Raw genomic sequence first — 15,460 nt, 5'->3', positions numbered from 1 at the left:
GAAGATTCCAGCTTAGGACCAGGCTCTATATTTGCCGCCTTTGCTGTTCCCCTCGTCACTCGCCGTGCAGAAATCTCCGCCGAATTTGAGTCAGTGGTCGTCACTAGGCATCCAGAAGGGGAGGCGGAAATGTCGGTTGTTGACGGGCAGGCTGATGGCTTCACGACGGTGATAGGGCCGGGTCTCATCAATCGAGGATCAATGTTTGTCATATCAAAATCGACAGAGGAGGCGGGAGTTTCAGTGCCTTGCCGTTTCTCTGATTCCATAGATGTTTCCCTGGAAGAACCGTCACCGTGGTTAACCGGTGGCCTTTCGGTGAGATGACATAGTTTAATATTGATATCATATTTGTGTTCTTTATTAGCATGGGCTAAAAATTCGGTGATTTTGGCAAACTTGGGAAGAGTGCGACATGCTTCCCAGTTGCAGCTGATCCCGTCGTGTGCATGAAGCAGATGAGAGTCGATGAGATGACGACGAAGTGAGTCCTGTCGCTTGGAAGGAAATTTATGCGGAGGAGGGTTCGACGCCGAGCGACGAGATTCACCAAAGCAGATGATGCAAACATCTGTTGGACATATTTGCGTATCATCATCAGACGCCAGTTGCTCGGGCTGTTCAATAGGTATGTTTGCCTCTTCATCGAGATCCCAATTAACACGGTTGCCTCGCCTGCTCGGCTCGCAAAGCAGTAGAAGCGCAACCATGTCCTTGGTAACCTGAATGCGTCGAGTAAGTAATTTGTCCACATGGAAGTCTTCTGCGTCAGGACCGTAAAAGTTCTCCACAAGCCGAGCTCGTTCAGGAAATACGTAGTCCGGAATAGGGAGCTCCCAGTCTTCTTCAGCGGAACTATCAGCATCGTGTTCCTCAACATCAGATTCGCCGAGAAGCATTTGCTTGATCTGTCGGTCAACTTCAATCACGGGAGCATTATTAAAATAGTCCTTTCTGGCTGTCTCGCGAGTTTCGATCGCCAATGTTTTCCGAAGCTTGGCCAGGTCTTTTTTGATAGTCTCATGCCTTTGGAAGAGGTGTGGAAAGGTATCACGGGCGTTCTTGATTGTGCCAGCCACGGACCGCATCTCCGCCATAAGCTCTCTTTTCTCGCGTCTCAGCTGCAGAATTTCAGGGTTTTGGCAAATAGCACGTTTATGAGCTTCGGTAAGATCAGAGGGTGCCGATAAATCTCTCTTCCTAAGCATGCTCCCGGCGAAGCGTACCAGACCTTCTTGGGAGGGCCGAAGAAGAACGACATGCTGAAGGTCGCGCGCAATAAATTGTGATTGGTAATGTTTTTCAAACACCGCGTCACCAGACTGCCCGAGCACCCTTTTTCGCTCCTGGCTGGTAAAATTTTCTGCGAATAGATAGTCAGCTCCGTTGCGAGTGATCCCATCTATCATACCGAAAATGAATCCATCATATCGCGTTCAGCAAGTGACATACTGTTGACTTCATTTGCCGTCCAGCGGCGGTAATTGTAATGCCCAATATCGTCTTCAAATCTAGCATCTCGACCCAACTCCTTGAGCGCCTGTCGACTTGAATCATAGGTCATTGGCAAAGACCCATCGAGTCTGTAGCCGTATGGAGTGCGTCCAAGACGTCGAAGGAGAGGCACATTAAGAACCTCGGGCTTCCACCGGAGGGGAAGAGATGAATTGCCTCTTGGAACTCGTAGCCGCCAAATGAGCTCTGGTGTGAGGTCGGCATTGGCAAAAGCTCCATCGCGGAAAGCGAACGCAATGATCTGAGTTATCGGGCAATATGCCAGTTGATAATCGCCGTGCATGAAGAATTTGGTTCTGTTGGCAAGGATCAGTATCGAAGTTGGTTCATGAGAAATTCGAATCAAAATTTCAGCTTACCCATCAGCGCCTTCCGGTCGACCTTTGAGATTGCGAAACTCGATGATGGCACAGAGGACATCACGTTTACTTTGAAGGTCTTTCAGGTAGAAAAGTTCGATATCGCGATAGCAGACCGAGTCCGGAAGATCTTTCAAGGAAATGTGCTTTGGAAGATCACTCTGGAAGGTGTCATCCCGTTTGCGTTTGCCCAAAACTGGATTGCCAGGCGACGATGTGTCTTGAGGAAGCAAGACACCAGGTCGCGTGCCTGTAATGGCGGACCAGAGCTGGACTGTAGCAAACTGAACAATCATGCTCCCGTGACGAAAGAATCTCGAATGGACCCAGTGATGCCGGTAAATCACACCAAAAGCATCCACATCTAGAGTATTTTTGTCCTTTGTTCGTCGGGGAATTTTGCGCTCGGCTGGGAATACACCTTCGAGAAACTTTTCCAAGGTAAGCATACTCTGTTTAGGAACAGACAGGATATAACTTACTCGTCGCATCTGTTGACGGGCATCCTCACCGACACGGCGACGGGCGAATAGCTCGAAGTATTGACAAAGGCGTCGCCAGTATTCATCATATGACTGAAGCAGTTTCTTTCGTGATGTTTTGAACATCCAATCAAAAAAGTTCATGTAGATCGTCTGATCCTCCAAAAGAAGAAAGTCCACATAATCCTCGTTCGATTGAATGCAATATCTATTCCCGTGTTATTCTCAGTCACAAGACTTTTCCCGACCAAGTGAGCACTCACTTTCGCCAATAACGTTCGACGACAGCTATGCCTTCTAAGGTCTTTGGCTTAAAGTTTGGAGGGAGCCATCCAAGACTGCGAAAATGTTCCAGTCTGGCTCGAGTTTCCTCGCAAAGAATGGGATCGGTCCAGTATTGGTGCTCATCAGTTTGAGCCGGATGTACAGGCGTAGGTGCCATGGAGGAAGTCAGATACAAAGACCAGGGTGGAAAATTCGTGATATGGGAAACGACAACGTAAAGGTCGGCTTGAGGCGTGCGCAACGAGGATGAGAGAATGGGAGGTGCGAGGACACCGGAAGGGAGGGAAGGCGAAGCATCTTATAGGCGCTCAAATGAACTGGGCGAAAAGGGAGGGGACTTAGATTCAGCCGAAAGGGAGCCATTTTCGGCGTCGTCTTGGTCGCCAGTGGAAACGAGGGGAACAACTGTGCAAGTCGAGCGTCAACATCAGGACCGGAGGATGACTAACAGTGCTAGGTGGGTGCAGAATAGTGGTGTTCCAGGGCAGTGGGCGGTCAAGGGGCGGCTGGACATTCAAAGTTACGGGTGGAAAGGAAGCCGTTTCTGGCGTCAAAAGTGGTCATTTTCGGCGTCATTTTCACAGGTCCTCATATTCTATGTGTAATGTTGAGGGTTCACAATGCCTTAAGCCACAGACCAAGATGCTGGAGAATAGCTGTCTCCCGAATGATGGAATTATGTGCAGTGTACAATGCAAGCGATGAATCTTGTAGTGATGAGGTAAATTTTATATTGGGATTCAGTTAGAAAGTTCATATACAGGCCAAGCACGCTAGTCCCAAACAGGCTGAGTGCAGAAGAACAACAGAAGATGATAATTGAGAGTGGAACCCTATACAAATCAGGATCTCAAACTTCATTCTACCTCGTTAAAAAAGAATAGAATCTGTTGTAATCCCAAGGTGTCTACCCCATCCCATCCCCACCAACGCGACTCGATCCCGCACGCATAGATCCGAGCGCATCCGCTCCCCACCGGGGCTGAAGCTCGCCAATCCAATGCGGAATCTGACATCCAAACACGCAACCTGCCAATGGAATCGACAAGTTGCAACCATGACCTCATGCATGACATCTAAGTATAGAGGCCATAACCCCCCTCTTTACTGCCCCGCCTCCTCAATTTCCTTCTCACCATCTAATCTAATCTCACCATTGAAGAACATATCCATCATGTCGAACGTCTACTTTGATATTGACTATACAAACCGCAGCGGGCAGAGTATGTCAATCTCCATTATTCGATCGTGTCATAACTTATAATGTTTAGATGAATCATGGGGCCGCATCGTGTTCAAACTCTACGACGACGTCGTCCCAAAGACCGCTGGTAACTTCCGCGCCCTGGCAACTGGCGAGAAGGGCTTCGGATATGCAGGCTCGGCGTTCCATCGTGTGATTGCCGGGTTCATGGCTCAGGGTGGTGACTTTACCCGCGGAAACGTACGTCTCAAGATATCCATAACTCTCAACCAGCGAAGCTAACGTGAATATGTCACGCAGGGAACAGGCGGTAAATCGATCTATGGCGAAAAGTTCGAAGACGAGAACTTCAGCATCCAGCATACCAAGCCGGGTCTGCTGTCCATGGCAAACGCGGGACCAAACACGAACGGGTCTCAGTTCTTCATCACTGTGAGTCTCTCCATCTCTGCGTGACTATTGTGGGAACAGCTGACTTACTGTGTTGGTAGTTCGTCAAAACTCCTCATCTGGATGGCAAGCATGTTGTCTTTGGGGAGGTTGTGTCGGGACAGGAAATACTCTCGAAGATGGAGAGCAAGAGCTTGGATTCAAGTGGGCGCACGGACGGTACTATCAAGATTGCTGCCTCGGGTGCTCTTTGAGCGTTTGAGCAGTGTTGGATTGTGTTGTGCTTGATTGTAGTCGTGTTGGGTAGTGCTCTATATAGGCTGCAATCAAAGTGTGACGCATTGATACCAATGTGGTACTTTGTAGTTGAGTTCGTACGTGGTTAGAGGGCAGATGGCTGCAAGTCCATTGCTGTTATGAGTGTGGGTGGCTCAAGTGGCATGGCATGAGATGAGGCTTGTGGTTGGCCATGTTGGCTGGAAGACATCATTGGGTGTGGAGAGCTGTGAGTCAATCCTGGGTGTGGCAAGTGCCATGACATGAGACAGATATTCTTAAGGGTCGACAATGTTGGGGTGTGTGCGTGATTTGGTGTGGTAATAAACAAGAGTGGGAACGATGCAGGGAAGTAGGGTAGGATGATGGGAATAGCTTCATTTGGATTAAAGGAAAACGAGGATGGCAGGTGGGAGGCAGGAGGCAGGAGGCAGAGCAGGAGTGGAAGGAAGAGGTGGTAAGGGAATAGCTTTATCTATCAAAGGTCGAGTTGGGTAACTAGGCAGGAAGGGAAGCTGGAAGGGAATAGCCTCACCTGTATTTGGGTCAACTTGCAGGTGGAAAGCAGAGCAGCAAGAGGCCTCATGGGAATAGCTTCATGTTCGTCGAGAGGATATGGGAACAAGGGCAAGTCGAGCAAAAGGGGAAGGAAGACATGAAAAAGCACCTCCAATAAAGCCAAGCAGGACAGCAAGAGGAGAGACAAGAATAGCTTCATGAAAACAAAGCAAAAGATTAAAAAAAAAAAAAAATCTCATTAACCCGGACCTTTCCCGGGCTCGTAGGACAATACATGGGGACACCGCGGTGCGATCCCAATCCATGACCCCCCAATCATCAGCCCATATCCATCAGATCAACTTACTAGCTACGGCTTCTCAGCGAGACGGAGGAGTAGGGTTTCCCATTCGCCTGAGTGGGTGCCTATGTGTAGTCTTGGGTATCACTTCAGTATATGAGCATCAAACCGGCAGTGAAGGAATTTGACCATCTATGATCGCTACCCCGCAGGACGAAGACGGGCCATGACAACCCCTTGGGCCACTGGAGTGAGCTGGTTAAAAAGAAGCCTTTTGTTTGCCTTATATAGGGCGAAGATGTAAGAGACATGTCACTCAGGCAGGGAAAATGGCTGTATCTTAAGGTTGAGGGATCGTGGAAACTTCAGATTTGGGCAACAGCTGCTAGAGAGGAGCAGCATCAAGCAGCTCCATTTCTGAGTTGTACAAACAGCCTCATATGGAGTAGTCGGGGGGATAAAAGTGGAGGTACCTCTATCTCAAGTCAAAAACGAGGCTATCCGAACATCAAAATTCGGAAATCTGAAAGGCCCTTCCCAAGCCTAAATCCCTAACAGGAAATACTAAATCTGCAACTCCAGGGATCGATTCCTGTCAATGTCAAACATCCTTTTATTTCCATCTTTATTCCTTCCCCCAGTCTCTCATTTCACAGCAACCATAAACAACCGCGGAAATTTAAACAACACCCTCCCATCGACAGAGACAGGATATGCCCCCTTGATCTTCTCCAAATATGCCTCCAAAAACGCCTCCCTCTCGCCACCCTCCAACAGATCCACAAACGGCTTCAACCCGGCCCCCTTAACCCACTCCACAACAGCCTCAGGCCCTTCAACCGAATGATAATAACTCGTCTCCCAAATATGAACCTCCCCACAAAACGGCTTCAGCCGATCATACATCACCTGTATAGACTCGAGTTCATTTCTCTGCACCCCAGCCAACTTCCCAGCCCACGGCCCCTCCGCCGCCGTCTCACGCATTAACACATGCACCGGCTCGCTCAGGTTATTCGGCACCTGAATAGCAAAGACAGATCCTGGAGCCTGTGGCTCCAGCAGCCGTCTGATAACTGCGATCCGGTCGTCTGCTGTCAGCCAATGGAACACAGCGCTAGAAAAGAAGAGGTCGACAGCGTCGCCTGCCTCCGGCTTGTACGTTGTCAGATCTGCAACATGGAAGTCCCGCTCTGGGAGGACAGTCTGCGCCTTTTTGATCATGTCAGGTGAAGAGTCCAGGCCTGTGATCTTTGCGTCTGGGTAGCGTGTGGCCAGGACTGATGTTGAGTTTCCCGGGCCGCAGCCTAGGTCGATGATCCTCTTCGGTGATGATAGGGGCACCCTGTCGAGGAGATTGCGCGTTGGTAGGGTGCGTTCATTCTCGAACTTGAGGTATTGGCTTGCATTCCAGTCTTTCGCTTTGGTCATTGTGGTATATTGGCGTGGGTTTATCGTTTTGCTGAGGTTGAATAGTCTTTGTTGGAGACGGATTGGCATGATTGGGGATTCTATGGTCTATATGACATGACCCAGATGGCAGTTGGTCTTAGCCAGGTATTAATACTTGGAAGACTGAAGGGATGAAGTTGCCCTGCAAAGGAGAGGTGACCGTGGAAGATGCGATTATCGGACATTTGGTCAGCATTTGCCGATCCATGGAACCCCCGCATACCCCATGCCCGGACTATCCACGAACTATAACGTACAACAGGGCTGTCTAAAGAGTATACTCCGTACGGGGCAACGTGATAAAGACAATCGTCCGATATCGCAAAAATAAACCAACGTTACATCGCAACCAGCGAAGAAAGGAAAAGAAGATGAGCCAGGTAAGATCCAAAATGTATTGATAAATATATCTAGCCGAAGAAACACAAGTAGATCTAAGGACAGGAGCAGTATGTCTAGCATATCTCGAACTAGCGAGCCACTTGACATTTCATTTAGTTGCTGCCAACCAAGTTGCCGAGCAGAGACTCAACCCAGCTCAGGACACTCTCAGCACTGTCAGTAGGGAAAGGCAGAGCCGAGCCGGCAGCGCTGGCGGTAGCCACGACGGAGCTGGGGGCCTCGGGGGGGAGGCTGATTGACGGGCGCTGGTGGCGAAGGTAGTCTGAGCAGCGACGGGGGCTGAGATGGAGGTCTCGATGGCGATGGCAGCAGACGTAGTAGCAGCAGAGGTCGTAGCAGCGACAGCAGTGGCGGAGGTAGCGGGGGCAGAGCTCACGACAGCGCTGGAGCTGGAGCCACTGGAGCCAGAGCTGGAAGAGTCACCGCCGAGAGTGAAGTCGACACAGGACTCATAGGTCTGGTCGATAGACTCGGCGTACCAGTACCACTGCAGCACGCAGTCACCAGCGGTGCCACACTGGCTGCCGAGGTCATCGGGGATAGTCACTGAGAAGCTGGTCTCGTCGGATTTGACACCGGTGGCAGTGGAGGCATAGACGTCCCAGGAGATGAGAGGCTGGCCGATGACAGAGTTGGAAGAAGTATCGACGACGGAGACGTTAGCGACACCGGTGTGAGGAGCGCGGATGTCAACCTTGAAGTCGACCTTCTGGCCGGCGGTGTAGGATTGGACGTTATCCTTGTTGTCGGCGAACTTGTAGCCCTTGCAGAGCCAGATGGCGCACTCGGCGGCGTTGTAGTCGCTCTGGCTGGAGGCAACCTGGAGCTCGCCCTGGATGTTGCCGTAGTTGTCGGACTCCTGGTTCACCTGGACTTGGTTGCCGCAGGCGGCGGCCATGGCGGAGCCGGGCATACGGGCCTGAGGGCTGGTGACGAAGCCGTGGGCATTGACCATGGAGATCATGCTGGCGAAAGCCAGGACGGGAGTGAATTGCTTCATCATTTTGATGTTGGATATGGAAATGGAGAGAATGGAAGTGAACGGTAAACCGGTACCGATGAATGTATAACGAATGAAAATCTGCACGGTCACAGACCGGAGTGAAAGAATGTGAATGGGAAAAATATTCAAGAAGGACTGGCCAGCATACTCAACTGGGCCGTCGTGGATTTGCCTGTTATATAGCCATGGGGAGAGCCCTTCCACATCCCAGTGCTAATCAACTACAAACAGTAGAGACTCCACATTGATGGACGTCACCTGGCCAGAGTGCTGTATGTAGCGCCTTGAAACACATCGGATATATTCAGGGACATTCTCTGGAGACCGGCGGCAAGTGAATATTGAACTTGACCGATTCTTCCGAGACAAGCCCGATGTTCAGGAGCTAGGGCTGCCAAGCATGGCCCACGCGCCGAACTGGGATGAACGTTTCATGTTGATGGAGCTGCCAAGTGACAGGTATATAGCTGTGAGCCGTGTCATTGATGGATATTCTGCGTAATTAAGCATGTGGGGTCAAGAGATGATCGCGGGTCTCGGATGTTTCGCCAATTTGACTCCAATCCGACCTATAGTCGCCCTGCATCTGCCAGGGGTTTGTGAAACTAACTAGGTACTTTGGGAGCCTCGATGGTTTCATATTAAAGAGTGCATAGAGATAAATTCCGGTTGGTTTTCCTGTCAAGTTGAGCCTTTATTAATCATTTCGAGACTATGGACGCCTTCTATCATGAATGAACTATGTTTTTTACTTCGAACGCACAAGCTTCGAACTGTCAAAACAGAGCTCCCATCTTCCATACCTTGTTCACCTTGCTCACGGCATGCTCCAATTTAATTTCTGGCTGGCTTTGTTGTCTCGGCCCCCTGAATAATAAGCATCGCCCAACTATAGATATGGACCGACCATCCAGGCATGTGGATTCGGAGCCGTTACTTCCATAATATGTAGATTCCATGCTTAATACGAGAACACGAGCATTGGAAGACAAGTTTATAACAAGACTACATAAATAAGACCACGTGGGAGCATTGGGGAGTCAATCAACTCTTAATCCCACAGAACATACCATCATCATGCATTCAAGTACATTGCAGCTGTCTCAAAGATCGTAGTCCGAGTCCCAACTGAAACGGAATATTCCAAATTATACTCGCCTAACGATTTAGCTCCAGATCAAACACAATCTTGCCCTTCGCATGACCCCCGTCCAACCTCTTAAACGCCTCCTCGAACTGTTCCAGCGGCCAAACACTATCAACTATCCCGCGACACAACCCAGCCTCAGCCAACCTCGTAATCTCCTCCAACTGCCTACTAACAGGTTGCATAACAAAGAACACATCCCTCACGCCAGTTCGCTCAAATCCAGCTGGACAAACCCCCTTAGGCGGCTGATAAATACTCAAAACAACACCGCCATCCTTAACAGTCCACCACGCATCAGCAAGAGCCTGCCGACCAACACAATCAACAACAACATCAACCGCATTCCCATCCTGACGAGCCCACTCCTTCAAATCCACCTTCCGATAATCAAGCACCTCCCCAACCCCGAGGTCCCTCACAAGATTGGCATTCCCACTCCCACACGTCCCAATAACCTCCGCCCCAAGCATCCTCGCCAATTGTACAACCCACATCCCAACACCCCCAGACGCAGCAGTAACAAGAACCCTCTTCCCCTTCCAGAAAGCCTTGGCCTCTTCAATCCCCATCTCTTGCTCAGTAGGAAAAGCATGGACAAAAAGAATCTGCCAAGCCGTCATAGCAGAAAGCGGAATAGAAACCGCCTGCACGAAACTCAATCCCTTCGGTTTCCGTGCCAACTCTCCAGTAACAGCGATAGAGTATTCACGCGCATTGCCGGGCCGAATGTAATTAGTGCGCGAGTAGACTTCCGTGCCCGGTTGGAAGGGGGAGTCTGCTGGTGCGGAGATGACTATTCCTGCCATGTCTGGACAGGGGATTAGGGGGCGTTCGGTTGGTGGGGGAAGTTCTTTGGCCAGAGAAGTTCGCCGGAGCAGGGTGAGCAGGCTTTAATTTGGATGAGGTGTTCGTCGGAGTTTGGGGTCGGGGTTGGGATTGGGGAGTTGGTTAGGGTTAGGGTGGTTGAGGCGGCGGTTTTTTGGAGGAGAGTGGGGATGGTTGTTGGGAGGGCCATTTTGATGGTTGATTGATTGATTGAAGATTGGCGATGAGATCGTAGAAACTTGAAAGTTGCTTGGTTGATTCGGTGGTTTTGTTCTGATCTGATGTCGTTCTTATACTATGAGAGTTGATGACGTTCCGGGTTCCGGATAGCCTATTCATCATAGCCTAACATGAACATGGGATATTCAGCCACGCATCCATAAACGGAATATGGTATATCACCTCGTATTTATCTGCGAATCACGGAACCAGTCAGAGGCCGCGGAGATGCGATTTGTGGGCTAGAACAGGTCTTTCGATTTGACAAGATCTACCTATGTACTCGAAGCGCAACGCGAAGTACAACGATATTGGCACCCCTCACTCTTGTGTATACTGTAAATAACGCTGTTTAAACGTTGAAAGTGAATTCAAAAATCTGTAAAAGACAATGCTCAAGGTATCATAATGAATGAAGAACAAAAGACCAGGAAATAGCTATGCGCCGGCAATAGTGACAAGACAACGACCAAGCGCAAGAGTCCAAAAGTCCCAGAAAAGAATAAAGATGCATCATCACCACCACCCCAGACTGTATCAACGCTCCTGCTCAGCAGGCTGGAAATGCACCCGGTCTCTCTGAGACTGATGCGTCTGATTCCTCCCATGATCAGAATCGTCCGTGACATAGTCATCAGCGAAGGGATTCTGAACCTGGAAGTCCTCAGGCCGATACTCATATCGGCCCGTATTACCAATGGTAGGAGCAGCAGTAGGAGCAGCAGTAGTGGCATTCGACGTCCTACCACCGGTCATAACAGTCGACGGCAGCTCCGTAGCAACCGGAACAGATGGCAAAGGCTGCTCCCTCGGCGCCGCAGCCCCAGAAGCAAAACCCTGAGACTGAGACTGAGACGTCGGCTCAGGCGAATTCACATTGGACGAACTAGGCGATGAAGACCCCCTCACCTTGCGCGCCTTCAGCATAGCCCGCTGCTGCTGCGACAACGCAACAGAAATCTCATCATTCGTCTCAATAAGCGTCAACAACGTATCCTCATCCGGCGCGGGATTCGTCGAATGAATATAACCCTGAATAAGCCGCGAACCGGTGCGGCACCGATCAACGAACTCCTTCACGAGATCATTATCCTCCAGCTCGGCCGGCGGCGTCGACTGCACGAATTGCGTGAGTAGCTTAGCCGAGTTCCTCGCCTCTTCAACGCGCGCCGCCAACTCTTCCGCGTTGGGTAGTGTATTCGTAGGGGGTCGAGCAGACGCCTGCGCCCGCGCACCAGCATAGGCATTACGATGCGGATTCGGATGCGGCGGTACAGGCGGTGCTGCAACACCCGAAGCCATAGGGAACCGATCAATCTGTGCAGCCAAAGCCAATAGCCCGAATTAGTCTCCTTTCTCTGTGCACGCTTTCTCGACTTGGAGATAAAAAAGATCTAAGAAAGGCTCACCAGTCCGCGCTGCGGTTTCGTTTTTTCCTTCGCCCACATCTGCAGCAGGAGTTTGAGGTCTTCGTCCCAGCCGCGCTGTTGCTCGAGTGTATCCAGGTACTGGCGGAGGTAGCTCTGCACGTGCCAGTCGCGACCAGCGCGGAGGAGATCCTTGATCGTGGTAACGAATTTCGCGTCGAAGTTGCGGGTGAAGGTGTGGCCGGGGTTGTCGACTAGGATGCGGGTTATCATGAGGGCATTGTATTGGACGTGGTTTGGGGTTCCGGCTGGGTCGGCGAGGTATTTGCGGATTCGGAGGGCGGCTTCTTTGGCGGCATTGGGGCTTGATTCGGCTGTTTCGACTATTTGGGGGAGGTGCACGAATTCGTTTCCTTGATGGTTCTAGTGGTGTGTGAGTGAGGTGTTTCATAGGGATTATGGGATATCCATGGTTCAAGCTTGCATACCGCGTCGTGCGAAGAGCTGTTTGATTCGCAGAAGGCCGTCTGAATTATTGGTTAGTTTGAGGTTCTGTTCGATGTGGCTGCTGGACGGACCAATTCTCTTGCGATTATGCCTTCCGGTGAGTCGTCGCGGTGGTCTATACTGTCGCTTGAGCCTAGATTGGTAGATTGGATTAGTGAATTTGCGGGGAGGTCTGGAGACGAGGGACTCACTCGAGCGCCTGCTCAGAGAACCTAGAAAGCGCTTCATGGTGTTGTCTTTGGTCCTCTCAGGGGAGTTTCGGAGGAATGAGAGCTGCCACAGAATAATCCCGGGGGACTAATTAGGGGCCGGAGCCTCGCACTGCAGAACTAGCGAAGATAGGGAACCTCGCTAAGGCCAAGGTCCATGCTGAGCGAGAAAATGGTACCAAAGTCAATATATCTACGGCATTCCAGTGGCAAATACGTCCACGTACGCAACGAAGCCATACAGCAAATGCCAAGGTTCCTCCAGGCTCCAGGCAAAATATCTCGCGGGATGTTTCTATTCCGGTGACTCAGCCACGTGCCGATGTATGAAGTACACGCCAGCTACAGCGTCGATCATCCATTCTCAAGTACTCAGTACATCAAAAGTTCGAGTATCGAAGCCATGCATGGACATATCAAAATCACTCAAGAGCATCAGCCATCTCCCCCAAAGTCCCAAACCGCCAATCAAAAATCGGATCTCCCAGATTCCCCATTGTAGCCCCAGGTCGCTCAATCCAAACCGAGCGAATCCCCACCCTCCTTGCAGGCTGATGATCATGAAACTGGCTCTGGGCAGTCTGCAACACCTCCGCAGGACGTACGCCAAATTCCCTTTCCACAGCCTCGAGCATATACTCGAAATTGCGTAGATCGGGCTTATAACTGCCGATATCCTGTGCCGTGAGCACCATATCAAAGGGCACACCCTGCAAACTACCAGCATTGGATTTAGCAAATGAGGCTCGGTCCACGTTGGAGAGAACGACTAGCTTGTAGTGCTTTGATAGACGGCGCAGGGCATCTACGGTATCTGGGAAGGCGGGCCATGTTCCGACTGAATTGCCGAATTGTTGGCTTTCTTCGGTGCTGGGGGCATCTAGTCCTAGGCGGGTGGCGAGGATAGGGTGGACTGTTGCTAGGAGATCTGAGTAGAGCATGTCTGGGGTTTTCTTTTGTTGGGTGCTCTCCAACTCTTGGAAGATTGATAGGAGGTGCTCGCGGGTGAATTGTGTCGTTGTTTTTGAGAGGATTGGTTGGAGGGCAGAGAGGATGCCGCCTTCCCAGTCTATCAGAGTGCCGTAGACGTCGAAGCAGAGGAGGCGGTAGTCTTTGAGGGACATATTGATAGGTGTTGGGATATATAGAATGGTACTGGCAGAGTGATGAATATTGGAATCAGCTACAGCCGTGGACTGGATGTCTTCTTATACAAGTTGCCCCGCATGTAGATCCCAATGCTGAAGCTATCGTCCTTGGCATTTCGTGCCTTCATAGATAGGTGTCGGGGACCCGAAGTGGTATAGTCAGGATCTGGATTGCCTAGATAGATTGGTGTTGGTGTCAGCGTTACAGATAACGTATAGCCTTGGAAACTATTGCAGTCCCTACGCTAGACAAGTCGAAAAGACATATACAAGTCAAATATTTTGAACAGAATGGAATGCACATATAGTCACGGAGAAAGAACCACGTTTGTATCATGAGGGATCGGGAAGTACAGAATCCTATTTCCATCACCCAGGGCCATTCGTTTAAACTTTTTATTTGGTTCTCCTCCGAAAGTTGGCGCCATGACCTTAAAAATCTTGTATGATCCGGTATCGAATTCCGTTCCAACATACACAGCTGATGCCGTAGAACTCCGAACCTTCCCGTCCACCGCAAAAATCTTTTCAACACGTCCCCTCACACCTTCTTATGCGATCCGTTTATGCCTCAATGAGAGCACGGCGGATCTGGGTGCCACGCTGGCGGGAAGAGAGGCGGGTCTTCTTCTCGAGGGCGGCCTGGGGGCCCTTCTTGACCTCCTCATCGGCCTCGGTGAGGATGAGCTCAATGTGGCAGGGGTTGGTCATGTAAGGGTTGATCTGGGATAATCAGTATTGGACAAAAGAAGGTTAGAATGAGGAAAACGTACACGACCGTGGGCACGGTAAGTGCGGCGGCGACCCTTGGGGGCCTGGTTGACCTGGATGCGCTTGACAACCAGGGCGTTGGTGTCGAGACCCTTGCCATCGGCGTTGGCCTCGGCGTTCTTGAGCAGATCAAGGATGTGCTCAGCGGACTTGACGGGCCAGCGGGCCTTGGAGACACCGAACTGCTTGCCTGTTGAGTGATCAGCCCTTGTTCCCATTCAAAATTCAAAATTCATCCAGCATCGAAATTTTCCATAGCATCGCCAATAAGCCAATAACCCCATATCCTGTCTCTTGGATCTTCCTCTTCCTATTCCCCTGCATGTCCATGGCTGTCGTAATATTGGCGATGCTATTTCCCATCCCACAAATCTTCCGTCCAATCATCGAAATTTTCAAGGGTAACTCACCCTGGGCAGTGCGACCGGTGGAGCCAGCGTAGCGGCGCATGGGAACGGCCATGGTCTTGGTGGTGACGTTCTCGAGGAAGGTAACGGCCTTGGACAGCTTCATGCCGTTGATGGCCTGGGCGGTCTCACGGGTGTTCTTGAAGCTGACACGGAGGTAAGAGCCCCGGGCGCGGGCGCTCTTGCCGTTTTCGATCTCCTGGGCGGCGTAACGGACCTGAATAGAGCATTGCGCGTTAGCAATGGTTGTTGAAATTGACGACAGCGAGGTCGACCCGGCGATCGGACATTGAATATGATATTGAATGTGCCGTCACACGGGTGGCATGTCGTAAAGAATGGGATTTCGATTCATTTGTCGATAAAGGGGACAGGCAGCACTCACCATCTTGAAGGAGTTGGCGAGGGGGTGTGATGGTCCTCGGTGATGAATTGTTGTCGCTTTTCGTCGTCGGCCGGCGGTCGCTTGAGCCACCAGGTTTGGTGCGGTTTTTTCGCTCTTGGCGCTCTGGCCCTAAGCGAGCCCTAACGCTAGCCGAATGTGGTTGGTCTGGTGTTTGCCCAGGTGGCTTAGTAAATGCTGAGTCATGTCAGCCGTGGGACTATAGCCTTGGGAAACAGGTGTCATTTGAACTAAACTTAGAAAATTGGCTCAACATGTACTTACACCTGCAGTAGGAGAAGCTAAAC

At 50.8% G+C, this 15,460-nt stretch overlaps 9 protein-coding genes across 9 annotated transcripts; 1 reads left to right on the top strand and 8 right to left on the bottom strand.

Annotated features, from left to right (window-relative positions):
- Window positions 1–208: 208 nt before the first annotated feature.
- On the bottom strand, window positions 209–2,798 carry N7446_010309 (uncharacterized protein; the record flags this gene model as incomplete). The annotated part of the gene is made up of 6 exons (XM_058519052.1): window positions 209–279; window positions 329–1,363; window positions 1,453–1,811; window positions 1,875–2,305; window positions 2,357–2,564; window positions 2,620–2,798. The coding sequence occupies 6 exons, from the start codon at window positions 2,796–2,798 to the stop codon at window positions 209–211; spliced, it is 2,283 nt and encodes a 760-aa protein (XP_058369840.1).
- A 900-nt stretch (window positions 2,799–3,698) lies between these two features.
- Window positions 3,699–4,734, top strand: N7446_010308 (uncharacterized protein; the record flags this gene model as incomplete). Its single annotated transcript, XM_058519051.1, has 4 exons — window positions 3,699–3,864; window positions 3,913–4,085; window positions 4,146–4,277; window positions 4,337–4,734. 4 exons carry the CDS (start codon window positions 3,699–3,701, stop codon window positions 4,487–4,489), a joined length of 624 nt encoding a protein of 207 aa, XP_058369839.1. The 3' UTR covers window positions 4,490–4,734.
- A 1,221-nt stretch (window positions 4,735–5,955) lies between these two features.
- Window positions 5,956–6,741, bottom strand: N7446_010307 (uncharacterized protein; the record flags this gene model as incomplete). The annotated part of the gene is made up of 1 exon (XM_058519050.1): window positions 5,956–6,741. The coding sequence occupies one exon, from the start codon at window positions 6,739–6,741 to the stop codon at window positions 5,956–5,958; it is 786 nt and encodes a 261-aa protein (XP_058369838.1).
- A 559-nt stretch (window positions 6,742–7,300) lies between these two features.
- N7446_010306 (lytic polysaccharide monooxygenase) lies at window positions 7,301–8,167 on the bottom strand (the record flags this gene model as incomplete). The annotated part of the gene is made up of 1 exon (XM_058519049.1): window positions 7,301–8,167. One exon carries the CDS (start codon window positions 8,165–8,167, stop codon window positions 7,301–7,303), a length of 867 nt encoding a protein of 288 aa, XP_058369837.1.
- Window positions 8,168–9,325: 1,158 nt separating this feature from the next.
- On the bottom strand, window positions 9,326–10,123 carry N7446_010305 (NADP-dependent oxidoreductase; the record flags this gene model as incomplete). The annotated part of the gene is made up of 1 exon (XM_058519048.1): window positions 9,326–10,123. The coding sequence occupies one exon, from the start codon at window positions 10,121–10,123 to the stop codon at window positions 9,326–9,328; it is 798 nt and encodes a 265-aa protein (XP_058369836.1).
- Window positions 10,124–10,137: 14 nt separating this feature from the next.
- Window positions 10,138–10,332, bottom strand: N7446_010304 (uncharacterized protein; the record flags this gene model as incomplete). The annotated part of the gene is made up of 1 exon (XM_058519047.1): window positions 10,138–10,332. One exon carries the CDS (start codon window positions 10,330–10,332, stop codon window positions 10,138–10,140), a length of 195 nt encoding a protein of 64 aa, XP_058369835.1.
- A 566-nt stretch (window positions 10,333–10,898) lies between these two features.
- On the bottom strand, window positions 10,899–12,463 carry N7446_010303 (VHS and GAT domain-containing protein; the record flags this gene model as incomplete). The annotated part of the gene is made up of 5 exons (XM_058519046.1): window positions 10,899–11,678; window positions 11,771–12,151; window positions 12,217–12,255; window positions 12,307–12,368; window positions 12,427–12,463. 5 exons carry the CDS (start codon window positions 12,461–12,463, stop codon window positions 10,899–10,901), a joined length of 1,299 nt encoding a protein of 432 aa, XP_058369834.1.
- A 403-nt stretch (window positions 12,464–12,866) lies between these two features.
- On the bottom strand, window positions 12,867–13,568 carry N7446_010302 (uncharacterized protein; the record flags this gene model as incomplete). Its single annotated transcript, XM_058519045.1, has 1 exon — window positions 12,867–13,568. The coding sequence occupies one exon, from the start codon at window positions 13,566–13,568 to the stop codon at window positions 12,867–12,869; it is 702 nt and encodes a 233-aa protein (XP_058369833.1).
- A 588-nt stretch (window positions 13,569–14,156) lies between these two features.
- Window positions 14,157–15,158, bottom strand: rpl17 (60S ribosomal protein uL22; the record flags this gene model as incomplete). The annotated part of the gene is made up of 4 exons (XM_058519044.1): window positions 14,157–14,315; window positions 14,366–14,553; window positions 14,774–14,987; window positions 15,156–15,158. The coding sequence occupies 4 exons, from the start codon at window positions 15,156–15,158 to the stop codon at window positions 14,157–14,159; spliced, it is 564 nt and encodes a 187-aa protein (XP_058369832.1).
- Between the last annotated feature and the right edge of the window lie 302 nt (window positions 15,159–15,460).

Source organism: Penicillium canescens (genome assembly GCF_028828765.1).
Source record: "Penicillium canescens strain IBT 15451 chromosome Unknown utg000006l_segment0_segment0, whole genome shotgun sequence".
Taxonomy (NCBI): Eukaryota; Fungi; Ascomycota; class Eurotiomycetes; order Eurotiales; family Aspergillaceae; genus Penicillium; species Penicillium canescens.
Note: the sequence above shows the minus strand (reverse complement) of the source record. Positions and strands in the feature narration are given on the sequence as shown.